General features: G+C 66.8%; 1 protein-coding gene across 7 annotated transcripts in view; it reads right to left on the minus strand.

Annotated features, from left to right (window-relative positions):
- Positions 1 to 14,119, minus strand: part of LOC112980861 (phosphoribosylformylglycinamidine synthase) — a 59,976-nt gene that overhangs the window by 16,948 nt on the left and 28,909 nt on the right. For all 7 annotated transcript variants that reach the window (XR_010386546.1, XR_010386545.1, XR_010386544.1 and 4 more), the window contains exons 13-19: positions 13,966 to 14,119; positions 10,911 to 10,972; positions 9,310 to 9,471; positions 7,983 to 8,096; positions 6,782 to 6,913; positions 4,419 to 4,649; positions 642 to 822 (exon numbers count right to left, since the gene is read on the minus strand). Coding sequence is in view for 3 of the 7 variants with exons in the window: in XM_064503766.1 (XP_064359836.1) it covers positions 642 to 822; positions 4,419 to 4,649; positions 6,782 to 6,913; positions 7,983 to 8,096; positions 9,310 to 9,471; positions 10,911 to 10,972; positions 13,966 to 14,119 (1,036 nt within the window). In the remaining 4 variants the exon portion in view is untranslated. The remainder of the gene's footprint in view (positions 1 to 641; positions 823 to 4,418; positions 4,650 to 6,781; positions 6,914 to 7,982; positions 8,097 to 9,309; positions 9,472 to 10,910; positions 10,973 to 13,965) is intronic.

Here is a 14,119-nt window from a genome sequence, read left to right on the forward strand (position 1 = left end):
TTGTCCCCCCCCATAGTCCCCCCCCATGGTCCCCCCCATGGGACCCCCCACCCATGGGTGCCCCCCACCCTTGGGTGCTCACCGGGCGCCATGACGGTGCTGTCACCCACGCGGGCGGCCATGCTCAGCGAGTCCCCCCCCTTCCCCGGTGTTCCCCCCCCCATAGTCCCCCCCATGGGACCCCCCACCCATGGGTGCCCCCCACCCTTGGGTGCTCACCGGGCGCCATGACGGTGCTGTCACCCACGCGGGCGGCCATGCTCAGCGAGTCCCCCCCCCCCATGGTTGTCCCCCCCATAGTCCCCCCCAGGGACCCCCCACCCATGGGTGCCCCCCACCCTTGGGTGCTCACCGGGCGCCATGACGGTGCTGTCACCCACGCGGGCGGCCATGCTCAGCGAGTCCCCCCCCCCCGGTGTTTCCCCCCCCATAGTCCCCCCCAGGGACCCCCCACCCATGGGTGCCCCCCACCCTTGGGTGCTCACCGGGCGCCATGACGGTGCTGTCACCCACGCGGGCGGCCATGCTCAGCGAGTCCCCCCCCCCCGGTGTTTCCCCCCCCATAGTCCCCCCCTCCATGGGTGCTGCCCCCCCCACCCATGGGACCCCCCCATGGGTGCCCCCCACCCTTGGGTGCTCACCGGGCGCCATGACGGTGCTGTCACCCACGCGGGCGGCCATGCTCAGCGAGTCCTTGCCGCCGTCCAGGGCGACGCCGAGGCGGCTCAGGAGGTGGCAGAGGCCCCCGCAGGCCCCCGCCAGCGCCCCCCCCGCCGCCCCCCCCTTCCCCCCCCACATCCAGTTGCCCGAGCACTTGACGTCCTGCGGGGGGGGGGGGGGACATGGGGACACGGGGGGACATGGGGACATGGGGACAGGGGGACATGGGGACACACGGACACGGGTACATTGGGACATGGGGACACGGGGACATGGGACACATGGATGGGGGACATGGGGACATGGGGACACACAGACACGGGGACATTGGGACATGGGGACACAGGGACATGGGACACATGGATGGGGGACATGGGGACATGGGGACACACAGACACGGGGACATTGGGACATGGGGACACGGGGACATGGGACACATGGATGGGGGACATGGGGACACGGGGACATGGGACACATGGATGGGGACATGGGGACATGGGGACACGGGGACATGGGGACAGCGGGACATGGGGACACGGGGATGTGGGACACGGAGACATGGGGACATGCAGACATGGGGACACACGGACATGGGGGCATTGGGACATGGGGACATGGGACACACGAATGTGGGGACACAGGGACAGGGGACACATGGACACGTGGATGTGGGGACACGGGGACAGGGGACACATGGACATGGGGACATGGGACATACGGACATGTGGACGGGGACACGGGACACACAGACACAAGGACATGGGACACATGGACACGGGGACATGGGACACATGGACAGGGGGACATGGGACACGGATGTGGGGACATGGGGACACAGGGACACGGGGACACACAGACACAGGGACATGGGACACATGGACATGGGAGACACGGATGTGGGGACACGGGGACATACGGACACATGGACGTGGACACAGGTCACATGGACATGGGGACATGGGACACAGGACATGGGGACATGGGGTACATGGGACACATGGACAGAGGACACGGGGACACAAGACATGGGGACGTGGGGACATGGGGGACATAAGACACATGGACATGGGGACACATGGGCATAGAGACAGAGGGACACGGGGACACCAGACATGGGGACATGGGGACACAAAAGAAAATGGGGGGACAGAGGGGACAGAGTCAGACACACTGACCCGGCCCCCCCTGTCCCCAAATGTCCCCAAATTCCCCCTTTTACCCCCAAAACCTCCCTCCAAATTCCCCTTTTTACCCCCAAACTGCCCCAGGGCACGGTCATGGCGTGTCCCCATGGCCACATTGTGTCCCCACGGCCATGGTGTGTCCCCATGGCCACGGCGTGACTCCCATGGCCATGGCGTGGTGGTGGCGTGGTCCTGCCAGGTGCCACCACCATGCCGTGACCCCTGTGGCCACGCGATGACCCTGGTGGCCATGTTGTAGCCACGCCGTGACCTTGGTGGCCACTTCGGTCATGCCATGACCTTCACGGTCATGCCAGAGCCATGCGATGACCTTGGTGGCCACGTCAGTCATGCCATGACCTTCATGGTCACACCAGAGCCACGCCATGACCTTGGTGGCCACGTTGGAGTCATGCCATGACCTTCATGGTCACACCAGAGCCACGCCATGACCTTGGTGGCCACGTCAGAGTCATGCCATGACCTTCATGGTCATGCCAGAGCCACGCCATGACCTTGGTGGCCACATCAGTCATGCCATGACCTTCACGGTCATGCCAGAGCCATGCGATGACCTTGGTGGCCACGTCAGTCATGCCATGACCTTCATGGTCACACCAGAGCCACGCCATGACCTTGGTGGACACGTCGGAGTCATGCCATGACCTTCACGGTCATGCTGAAACCATGTCATGACACCTACAGCCATGTCACAGTCATGGAATGACCCCCATGGCCATGCCGTGACCTTTGCGGCCATGCCATGACCCCCGTGGCCATGCCGTGACCTTTGTGGCCATGCCGGAGCCAAGCCATGACCTTCAGGGCCATGCGGTGGTGCCTGTGGCCACGCCATGGCCATGCCATGACCCTCCTGACCACGCCGTGGTCCTGTGGCCATGCCGTGGCTCCCGTGGCCACGCCGTGACCATGCCATGACCTTCAGAGCCACACCATGACCGTGCCCTGACCTCCATGGCCACCCCACAACCACATCTGACCCCCCATGGCCATGCCATGACCATGCCATGACCCTCATGACCACGCCATGACCATGCCCTGACCTCCATGGCCACCCCACAACCACATCTGACCCCCCATGGCCATGCCATGACCATGCCATGACCCTCATGACCACGCCATGACCATGCCCTGACCTCCATGGCCACCCCACAACCACATCTGACCTCCCATGGCCATGTCATGACCACGCCATGACCCTCATGACCACGCCATGACCACGCCCTGACCTCCATGGCCACCCCACAACCACATCTGACCTCCCATGGCCATGCCATGACCACGCCATGACCCTCATGACCACACCATGACCCTCATGACCACGCCATGACCATGCCCTGACCTCCATGGCCACCCCACAACCACATCTGACCTCCCATGGCCATGTCATGACCATGCCATGACCTTCAGAGCCACACCATGACCATGCCCTGACCTCCATGGCCACCCCACAACCACATCTGACCCCCCATGGCCACGCCATGACCACGCCATGACCCTCATGACCACGCCATGACCATGCCATGAGCTTCATGGCCACCCCACAACCACATCTGACCTCCCATGGCCATGCCATGACCATGCCATGACCCTCATGACCACGCCATGACCCTCATGACCACGCCATGACCATGCCCTGACCTCCATGGCCACCCCACAACCGCATCTGACCTCCCATGGCCATGCCATGACCATGCCATGACCCTCATGACCACGCCATGACCCTCATGACCACGCCATGACCACGCCATGACCTCCATGGCCACCCCACAACCACGTCTGACCCCCCATGGCCATGCCATGACCATGCCATGACCACGCCATGGCCACGCCATGACCCTCATGACCATGCCATGACCACGCCATGACCTCCATGGCCACCCCACAACCACGTCTGACCCCCCATGGCCACGCCATGACCATGCCATGATCCTCATGACCACGCCATGACCACGCCCTGACCTCCATGGCCACCCCACAACCACATCTGACCCCCCATGGCCATGCCATGACCATGCCATGACCCTCATGACCACGCCATGACCATGCCATGACCTCCACGGCCACCCCACAACCACATCTGACACCCCATGGCCATGCCATGACCATGCCATGACCCTCATGACCACGCCATGACCAGGCCATGAGCTTCATGGCCACCCCACAACCACATCTGACCTCCCATGGCCATGCCATGACCTTCAGAGCCACCCCACAACCATGCCCTGACCCTCATGACCACGCCATGACCATGCCATGACCTCCATGGCCACCCCACAACCACGCCCGCCCCCCTCCACGGCCATGCCACGACCATGCCATGACCCTCATGACCACGCCATGACCTCCATGGCCACCCCACAACCACGTCTGACCCCCCATGGCCATGCCATGACCATGCCATGACCCTCATGACCACGCCATGACCACGCCATGACCTCCACGGCCACCCCACAACCACGCCCGCCCCCCCCATGGCCGTGCCCCCCCGTAGCTGTCCTGCAGCCACATCACGGCCCCCGCGGTGGCCACGGCCGCGGCAGCGGGACTCACGCGGAGGTCGGTGACGCGGGCGAAGACCAGGTTGGTGAGGGCCTCGGTGAGGGCGAGGCGGGCGCCGGCGGCCGGGTCCAGGAGGCCCTTGATGGGCTGCTCGCCCAGCGCGGTGGCCGCCCCCACCGTGTCGAAGTGGGACAGGGCCACCACGGCCACGTCGGCCAGCGGCGTGTGCAGGGGGCCCACGCACTGCTGCTGGGCCACCAGCCCCGTCACCGAGCGGTCCACCTGCCCCCGGAGAGCGGCGTTAGGGGGGGACGCGGGATGGGACACGTGGAGGACACGGGCTGGGACATGTCGCGGAGGACACGGGCTGGGACACGTCATGGGGGACACGGGCTGGGACATGTCGCGGAGGACACGGGCTGGGACACGTCATGGGGGACATGGGCTGGGACACGTTGCAGAGGACATGGGCTGGGACACGTCGTGGATGACACGGGCTGGGACACGTGGGGGACATGGGCAGGGACACGTGGATGACACGGGCTGGGACACGTGGGGGACATGGGCAGGGACACGTGGAGGACACGGGCTGGGACATGTGGAGGACACGGGCTGGGACACGTCATGGGGGACACGGGCTGGGACACGTGGGGGACATGGGCTGGGACACGTCACGGAGGACACGGGCTGGGACATGTTGCGGAGGACACGGGCTGGGACACGCCATGGAGGACATGGGCTGGGACACGTTGCAAGGGACACAAGGTGGGGCACGCGTGGGACACATGGGGGACATGCCGTGGGGGACACAGTTGGGAGACACGGGGGACACCGGCTGGGACACGTCGGGGGGACATGGGCCAGGGCATGTGGAGGACACGGAGCAGGAGCCAAAGGATTGGGGCCACGGGAGGAGATGGAGGCCATGGAGGAGATGGAGGCCGTGGAGGAGATGGAGGCCGTGGAGGAGATGGAGGCCAGGGAGGAGATCGAGGCTGTGGAAGGGGATGGAGGCCATGAAAGGGATCAAGGCCACGAGGAGGAACGAGGCCATGGAGAGGATCAAGGCCACATGGGGGGATGACGCCACGGATGGGATCAAGGCCACAGAGCAGATGGAGGCCAGAAGAGGAGAACTGAGGCCACAGAGAGGATCAAGACCGTGGAGATGATAAAGACCAGGAAGGGGAATGAGGCCACGGAGAAGACGGTGACCACAGAGCAGATGGAGATCATGAGATGGGAACGAGGCCAGGGAGGGCAACAAGAACACGGAGAAGATGGTGGCCACGGAGGAGATGGAGGACACAGGAGGGAAACGGGGCCATCAAGGGGATCAAGGCCATGGAGGTCATCAAGGCCAGGAAGGGGAGTGAGACCACAGAGCAGACAGAGGCCATGGAGGAGATGGAGGCCAGGGGAGGGGAACCAGGCCACGAAGAAGATCAAGGCCATGGTGGAGATGGAGGCCATGGTGGAGATGGAGGCCAGGGGAGGGAAATGAGGCCATGGAGGACATCAAGGCCAGGAAGAGGAGCGAGGCCACAGAGAAGATGGAGGCCATGGTGGAGATGGAGGCCATGGGAGGGGAACGAGGACCACAGAGAAGATCAAGGTCATGGAGGACATCAAGGCCAGGAAGGGGAATGAGGCCATGGAGAAGATGGTGGCCACGTTGGAGATGGAGGCCATGGGAGGGGAACGAGGCCACCGAGAAGATGGAGGCCACGTTGGAGATGGAGGCCAGGGGAGGGGAATGAGGCCACCGAGAAGATGGAGGCCACGTTGGAGATGGAGGCCAGGGGAGGGGAATGAGGCCACAAAGAAGATGGAGGCCACGTTGGTGACGGAGGCCACGTTGGAGATGGAGGCCACGTTGGAGATGGAGGCCATGGTAGAGATGGAGGCCATGGTGGAGATGGAGGCCATGGGAGGGGAACGAGGCCACGTTGGAGATGGAGGCCACGTTGGAGATGGAGGCCATGGTGAAGATGGAGGCCATGGGAGGGGAACAAGGCCATGGAGAAGATGGTGGCCACGTTAGTGACGGAGGCCATGCTGGAGATGGAGGCCATGGGAGGGGAACGAGGTCATGGAGAAGATGGAGGCCACGTTGGAGATGGAGGCCATGGGAGGGGAACGAGACCACAGAGAAGATGGAGGCCACATTGGTGACGGAGGCCACGTTGGAGATGGAGGCCATGGTGGAGATGGAGGCCATGGGAGGGGAACGAGGCCACGCTGGAGATGGAGGCCACGTTGGAGATGGAGACCAGGGGAGAAGACCGAGGCCACGGGAGGGCACTGAAGCCGCAGGAGAAGCTCCAGGCCACGGGAGGGGACCGAGACCGCGCGGGGGTGACCGGGGGGCACCCAAGGGTGCCACGGCCGGGGCGGGGGGCGCGGGGGGGTACCTTGTTGGTGAGGTAGCGCTTGCTGGCCACGGCCGGCAGCCGCAGCACCCGCTCCAGCGCCCCGCGCACCGTCAGCCCCGGCGGCAGGCTCAGCGGGCGCAGCGCGGGGGGCTCCCGGTGAAGGGTGAACACCTGGGGGGCACCCATGGGTGTCGGGGGGGGGGGGGCCCGGCCACGCATCGGGGTCCCCCACGCCCCGGCGGGGCCCAAAAATTGGGGTGCTGTGGAGCGGGATGGGTCCCCACCCAAAGGTGTCCCCGAATCTGGGGGTCCCCAGGCCACGAGGACACCCGACCACGGGGGCACCCCTGATTTGGGGGGGGGTCCTCAAATTTAGGGGTCCCCAGTGGGGGTGTGACCCCAAAATGGGGAGTTCTGGGATTATGGAGGTCCCGGTTTTGGGGGTCGCCAGTGCCGAGGGTCCCTGGGGGTCCCCAAAGTTGGGGGTCCCTTGATGTCACCCAAGGGTGACACCCAAACCTGGGGGTCCCCAAAGCTGGGGGTCCCCAAAGCTGAGGGTCCCCTGACATCACCCAAGGGTGACCCCCAAACCTGGGGGTCCCCAAACCTGGGGGTCCCCAAATCTGGGGGTCCCTTGATGTCACCCAAGGGTGACACCCAAACCTGGGGGTCCCCAAATCTGGGGGTCCCCAAAGCTGAGGGTCCCCTGACATCACCCAAGGGTGACCCCCAAACCTGGGGGTCCCCAAACCTGGGGGTCCCTTGATGTCACCCAAGGGTGATGCCAACCTGGGGGTCCCCAAAGCTGGGGGTCCCTTGATGTCACCCACCGGTGACACCCAAACCTGGGGGTCCCCAAAGCTGGGGGTCCCTTGATATCACCCAGGGGTGACCCCCAAACCTGGGGGTCCCCAAATCTGGGGGTCCCCTGATGTCACCCAAGGGTGACCCCCAAACCTGGGGGTCCCCAAATCTGGGGGTCCCTTGATATCACCCAGGGGGGTCCCCACCCCCTCTGGGGTGTCCCTGTGCCCCTTGGGGGGTCCCCAACCCCTCTGGGCTGTCCCCAAGCCCATTGGGGGGTCCCCAGCCCCACTGGGGGGTCCCCACCCCCTCTGGGGTGTCCCCGTACCCCTTGGAGTGTCCCCAACCCCCTTGGGGGGTCCCCAAGCCCACTGGGGGGTCCCCAGCCCCTATGGGGGTCCCCTGTCCCCAGCAGCACCCATGGGTGCCCCCTCACCTTGCGGGGCATCTTGCCCAGCACCCACTCGAGCTCCAGGTTGACGGGGGTGGGGAGCCCCTCGTGGGACCCCCCCTCGGGCACGGGGGACGCCAGGTCGTCCACCAGCACGATCTGGGGTGGGGGGGGACACGGTGGGGGGGGGTCAGCGGGGATGGGTGCCATCTCTGTCACTTCAGGGGGACCCCAAAACCCCCCGTGTCCCTCTGTGTCCCCCCATGTCCCCCCATGTCCCTCCATGTCCTCCATGTCCCCCCATGTCCCTCATGTTCCTCATGTCCCCCCATGTCCCTCATGTCCCCCATGTCCCCCATGTCCCTCCATGTCCCTCATGTCCCCCCATGTCCCTCCATGTCCCCCATGTCCCCCCATGTCCCTCATGTTCCTCATGTCCCCCCATGTCCCTCATGTCCCCCATGTCCCTCCATGTTCCTCATGTCTCCCTATGTCCCCATGTCCCTCATGTCCCCCATGTCCCTCCATGTCCCCCAGGTCCCTCCATGTCCCTCATGTCCCCCCATGTCCCTCCATGTCCCCCATGTCCCTCATGTCCCCCCATGTCCCTCCATGTCCCCCATGTCCCTCCATGTCCCCCAGGTCCCTCCATGTCCCTCCATGTCCCTCCATGTCCCTCATGTCCCCCCATGTCCCTCCATGTCCCCCATGTCCCTCCATGTCCCCCAGGTCCCTCCATGTCCCTCCATGTCCCCCAGGTCCCTCCATGTCCCCCCATGTCCCTCCATGTCCCCCATGTCCCTCATGTCCCCCCATGTCCCTCCATGTCCCCCATGTCCCTCCATGTCCCCCAGGTCCCTCCATGTCCCTCCATGTCCCTCCATGTCCCTCATGTCCCTCCATGTCCCCCATGTCCCTCATGTCCCCCCATGTCCCTCCATGTCCCCCATGTCCCTCCATGTCCCCCAGGTCCCTCCATGTCCCTCCATGTCCCTCCATGTCCCTCATGTCCCCCTATGTGCCCATGTCCCTCATGTCCCTCCATGTCCCTCCACGTCCCCCCATGTCCCCCATCTCCCCATGTCCCCCCATGTCCCCTCATGTCCCCCATGTCCCCCCATGTCCCTCCATGTCCCCAATGTCCCTCCATGTCCCCCCATGTCCCTCATGTCCCCCCATGTCCCCCCATGTCCCTCCATGTCCCTCATGTCCCCCCATGTCCCCCCATGTCCCCCATGTCCCCATCTCCCCACGTCCCTCCATGTCCCCCCATGTCCCTGTCTCTCCATCCCATCTCCCCACGTCCATGTCCTCCAACGTCCCCCACGTCCCCCCGCGTCCCCCCGCGTCCCCATGTCCCCGTGTCCCCTACCCGCCCGTCGCCGGTGACGGTGCCCACGACGTGCAGGGGACAGCGCTCGCGCCGCGCCAGGCGCCGCAGCCAGGGCACCCGGGGGGGCCGCACCAGCAGCGCGTTGGACTCCTGGTACTCGGCCCCCCAGATCTCCAGCAGGCTCAGGGTGGGGTCGCCCAGCTGCGTCCCCCCCCCGTCAGCACCCATGGGTGCTCCGGGGGGCCGGGGGGCAGGTGGGGTGGGGTCAGGGCACCCATGGGTGCTCTGGGGATGGGTATGGTGGGGACAGGGGTTGGGGGGCCCAAGGGTGCTTGAGGGTCAAGGGGCCACCTGGGGTCAAGGGCACCCATGGGTGCTCCGGGGGGGTGGAGGGCCATGGGGACATGTGGGATGGGGTCAGGGCACCCATGGGTGCTCCGGGGGGCCGGGGGGCAGGTGGGGTGGGGTCAGGGCACCCATGGGTGCTCTGGGGATGGGTATGGTGGGGACAGGGGTTGGGGGGCCCAAGGGTGCTTGAGGGTCAAGGGGCCACCTGGGGTCAAGGGCACCCATGGGTGCTCCAGGGGGGTGGAGGGTCCGGGAGGGGCATGGGGATGGGAGATATGGGGTCAGGGCACCCATGGGTGCTCTGGGGGGCCGGGGGGCAGGTGGGGTGGGGTCAGGGCACCCATGGGTGCTCTGGGGATGGGTATGGTGGGGACAGGGGTTGGGGGGCCCAAGGGTGCTTGAGAGTCAAGGGGCCACCTGGGGTCAAGGGCACCCATGGGTGCTCCGGGGCGGTGGAGGGTCCGGGAGGGTCATGAGGATGGGAGATATGGGGTCAGGGCACCCATGGGTGCTCTGGGGGGCCGGGGGGCAGGTGGGGTGGGGTCAGGGCACCCATGGGTGCTCCGGGGATGGGCACAGTGGGGGATCAGGGTTGGGGGGCCCAAGGGTGCTTGAGGGTCGAGGGGCCACCTGGGGTCAAGGGCACCCATGGGTGCTCCGGGGCGGTGGAGGGTCCGGGAGGGTCATGGGGATGGGAGATATGGGGTCAGGGCACCCATGGGTGCTCCGGGGATGGGTATGGTGGTGACTGGGCCTGGGGCACCCAAGGGTGCTTGAGGGTCAAGGGGCCACCTGGGGTCAAGGGCACCCATGGGTGCTCCGGGGCGGTGGAGGGTCCGGGAGGGTCATGGGGATGGGAGATATGGGGTCAGGGCACCCATGGGTGCTCTGGGGATGGGCGCGATGGGGGATCAGGGTTGGGGCACCCAAGGGTGCTTGAGGGTCAAGGGGCCACCTGGGGTCAAGGGCACCCATGGGTGCTCCGGGGGGGTGGAGGGCCATGGGGACATGTGGGATGGGGTCAGGGCACCCATGGGTGCTCCGGGGGGCCGGGGAGTGGGGTCAGGGCACCCGTGGGTGCTCCAGGGATGGGCATGGGGGGGGTCCTGGGGTCGGGGCACCCATGGGTGCTCCAGGGTCAAGACCACCTGGGGTCATGGACACCCATGGGTGCCCCAGGGTCAAGGAGCCACCAAGGGTCAGGGCCACCCAAGGGTGACGATGCCATGGGCCGGGGGGGCACCCAAGGCTGGGGGGGGGCACCCGGGGGGGCACCCATGGGTGGGGGGTACCTGGAAGCGGCTGGCGTAGATGACGGCCCCGGCCGGGTCGCTGAGCTCCTTCAGGACGTTGCCTGGGGACGCGGGGACCTTGGGGACACCCTGGGGACGCCCCGGGGTCCCCCCCCCCCCGCGCTCGCGGTGGCACCCCGAGCTCTCCACTGCCACCCTCAGTGACCGGGTCCCCTGGGTGTCCCCTGGTGTCCCCATGTCCCCTGGTGTCCCCACATGTCCAACGTCCCCAGGTGTCCCCAAGGTGTCCCCAAGTGTCCCCTACCGTTGCCACCGGCGCCCTGGTCGTGGATGCTGCACACGGGGTTGTCCTCGCCGCCCGGCCCCGTGTCCCCCCGTGTCCCCCCGTGTCCCACATCCCCTGGTGTCCCCACGTCCCCAAGGTGTCCCCAAGTGTCCCCTACCATTGCCACCAGTGCCCTGGTTGTGGACGCTGCACACGGGGTTGTCCTCACCGCCCGGCCCCGTGTCCCCCCGCGTCCCACTGTGTCCCACATCCCCTGGTGTCCCCATGTCCCCAGGTGTCCCCATGTCCCCAAGGTGTCCCCAAGTGTCCCCTACCGTTGCCGCCGGCGCCCTGGTCGTGGATGCTGCACACGGGGTTGTCCTCGCTGCCCGGCCCCGTGTCCCCCCGTGTCCCCCCGTGTCCCATGTCCCTTGGTGTCCCCATGTCCCCCACGTCCTCAGGGTGTCCCCAGGTGTCCCCAAGTGTCCCCTACCGTTGCCGCCAGCGCCCTGGTCGTGGATGCTGCACACGGGGTTGTCCTCGCCGCCCGGCCCTGTGTCCCCCCGTGTCCCACCGTGTCCCATGTCCCCTGGTGTCCCCACATGTCCAACGTCCCCAGGTGTCCCCAGGTGTCCCCAAGTGTCCCCTACCGTTGCCGCCGGCGCCCTGGTCGTGGATGCTGCACACGGGGTTGTCCTCGCCCCCCGGCCCCGTGTCCCCCCGTGTCCCACCATGTCCCACATCCCCTGGTGTCCCATGTCCCCCACGTCCCCAGGTGTCCCCAGGTGTCCCCAAGTGTCCCCTACCGTTGCCGCTGGCGCCCTGGTCGTGGATGCTGCACGCGGGGTTGTCCTCGCCGCCCAGCCCCGTGTCCCCCTGTGTCCCAGATCCCTTGGTGTCCCCATGTCCCCCATGTCCCCAGGTGTCCCCAGGTGTCCCCAAGTGTCCCCTACCGTTGCCGCCGGCGCCCTGGTCGTGGATGCTGCACACGGGGTTGTCCTCGCCCCCCGGCCCCGTGTCCCCCCGTGTCCCCCCATGCCCTACATCCCCTGGTGTCCCCACATGTCCAACGTCCTCAGGTGTCCCCAGGTGTCCCCAAGTGCCCCTACCGTTGCCGCCGGCGCCCTGGTCGTGGATGCTGCACACGGGGTTGTCCTCGCTGCCCGGCCCCGTGTCCCCCCGTGTCCCCCCGTGTCCCATGTCCCTTGGTGTCCCCACATGTCCAACGTCCCCAGGTGTCCCCAGGTGTCCCCAAGTGTCCCCTACCGTTGCCGCCGGCGCCCTGGTCGTGGATGCTGCACACGGGGTTGTCCTCGCTGCCCGGCCCCGTGTCCCCCCGTGTCCCCCCGTGTCCCACATCCCCTGGTGTCCCCACGTCCCCAAGGTGTCCCCAAGTGTCCCCTACCGTTGCCGCCGGCGCCCTGGTTGTGGACGCTGCACACGGGGTTGTCCTCACCGCCCGGCCCCGTGTCCCCCCGCGTCCCACTGTGTCCCACATCCCCTGGTGTCCCCATGTCCCCAGGTGTCCCCATGTCCCCAAGGTGTCCCCAAGTGTCCCCTACCATTGCCACCAGCGCCCTGGTCGTGGATGCTGCACACGGGGTTGTCCTCGCCGCCCGGCCCCGTGTCCCCCCCGTGTCCCCCCATGCCCTACATCCCTTGGTGTCCCCACATGTCCAACGTCCCCAGGTGTCCCAGGTGTCCCCAAGTGTCCCCTACCATTGCCGCCGGCGCCCTGGTCGTGGATGCTGCACACGGGGTTGTCCTCGCCGCCCGGCCCCGTGTCCCCCCGTGTCCCACCGTGTCCTACATCCCCTGGTGTCCCCATGTCCCCCATGACCTCAGGGTGTCTCCAAGGTGTCCCCAAGTGTCCCCTACCGTTGCCGCCGGCGCCCTGGTCGTGGATGCTGCACACGGGGTTGTCCTCGCCCCCGGCCCCGTGTCCCCCGTGTCCCACCATGTCCTACATCCCCTGGTGTCCCCACATGTCCAACATCCTCAGGGTGTCCCCAGGTGTCCCCAAGTGTCCCCTACCGTTGCCGCCGGCGCCCTGGTCGTGGATGCTGCACACGGGGTTGTCCTCGCCGCCCGGCCCCGTGTCCCCCTGTGTCCCCCCGTGTCCTACATCCCCTGGTGTCCCCATGTCCCCCATGACCTCAGGGTGTCTCCAAGGTGTCCCCAAGTGTCCCCTACCGTTGCCGCCGGCGCCCTGGTCGTGGATGCTGCACACGGGGTTGTCCTCGCCCCCCGGCCCGTGTCCCCCCGTGTCCCACCATGTCCTACATCCCCTGGTGTCCCCACATGTCCAACATCCTCAGGGTGTCCCCAGGTGTCCCCAAGTGTCCCCTACCGTTGCCGCCGGCGCCCTGGTCGTGGATGCTGCACACGGGGTTGTCCTCGCCGCCCGGCCCCGTGTCCCCCTGTGTCCCCCCGTGTCCCATGTCCCTTGGTGTCCCCACATGTCCAACGTCCCCAGGTGTCCCCATGTCCCCATGTCTCCAAGGTGTCCCCAAGTGTCCCCTACCATTGCCACCAGCGCCCTGGTCGTGGATGCTGCACACAGGGTTGTCCTCGCCCCCCGGCCCCGTGTCCCCCCGTGTCCCACATCCCTTGGTGTCCCCACATGTCCAACGTCCCCAGGTGTCCCCAGGTGTCCCCAAGTGTCCCCTACCGTTGCCGCCGGCGCCCTGGTCGTGGATGCTGCACACGGGGTTGTCCTCGCCGCCCGGCCCCGTGTCCCCCCGTGTCCCCCCATGTCCTACATCCCCTGGTGTCCCCATGTCCCCCATGACCTCAGGGTGTCCCCAGGTGTCCCCAAGTGTCCCCTACCGTTGCCGCCGGCGCCCTGGTCGTGGATGCTGCACACGGGGTTGTCCTCGCTCTCCACGCAGCCCCGCAGCACCCGGTTCATCTTCTGCTCCATCTCGGGGTCCCCCCGCTGCACCGCCCCCGCGTCCCGCTCCGCCGCGTTGTCACCCTGCAC

Source organism: Dromaius novaehollandiae, unplaced genomic scaffold (genome assembly GCF_036370855.1).
Source record: "Dromaius novaehollandiae isolate bDroNov1 unplaced genomic scaffold, bDroNov1.hap1 HAP1_SCAFFOLD_117, whole genome shotgun sequence".
Lineage (NCBI taxonomy): Eukaryota > Metazoa > Chordata > Aves > Casuariiformes > Dromaiidae > Dromaius > Dromaius novaehollandiae.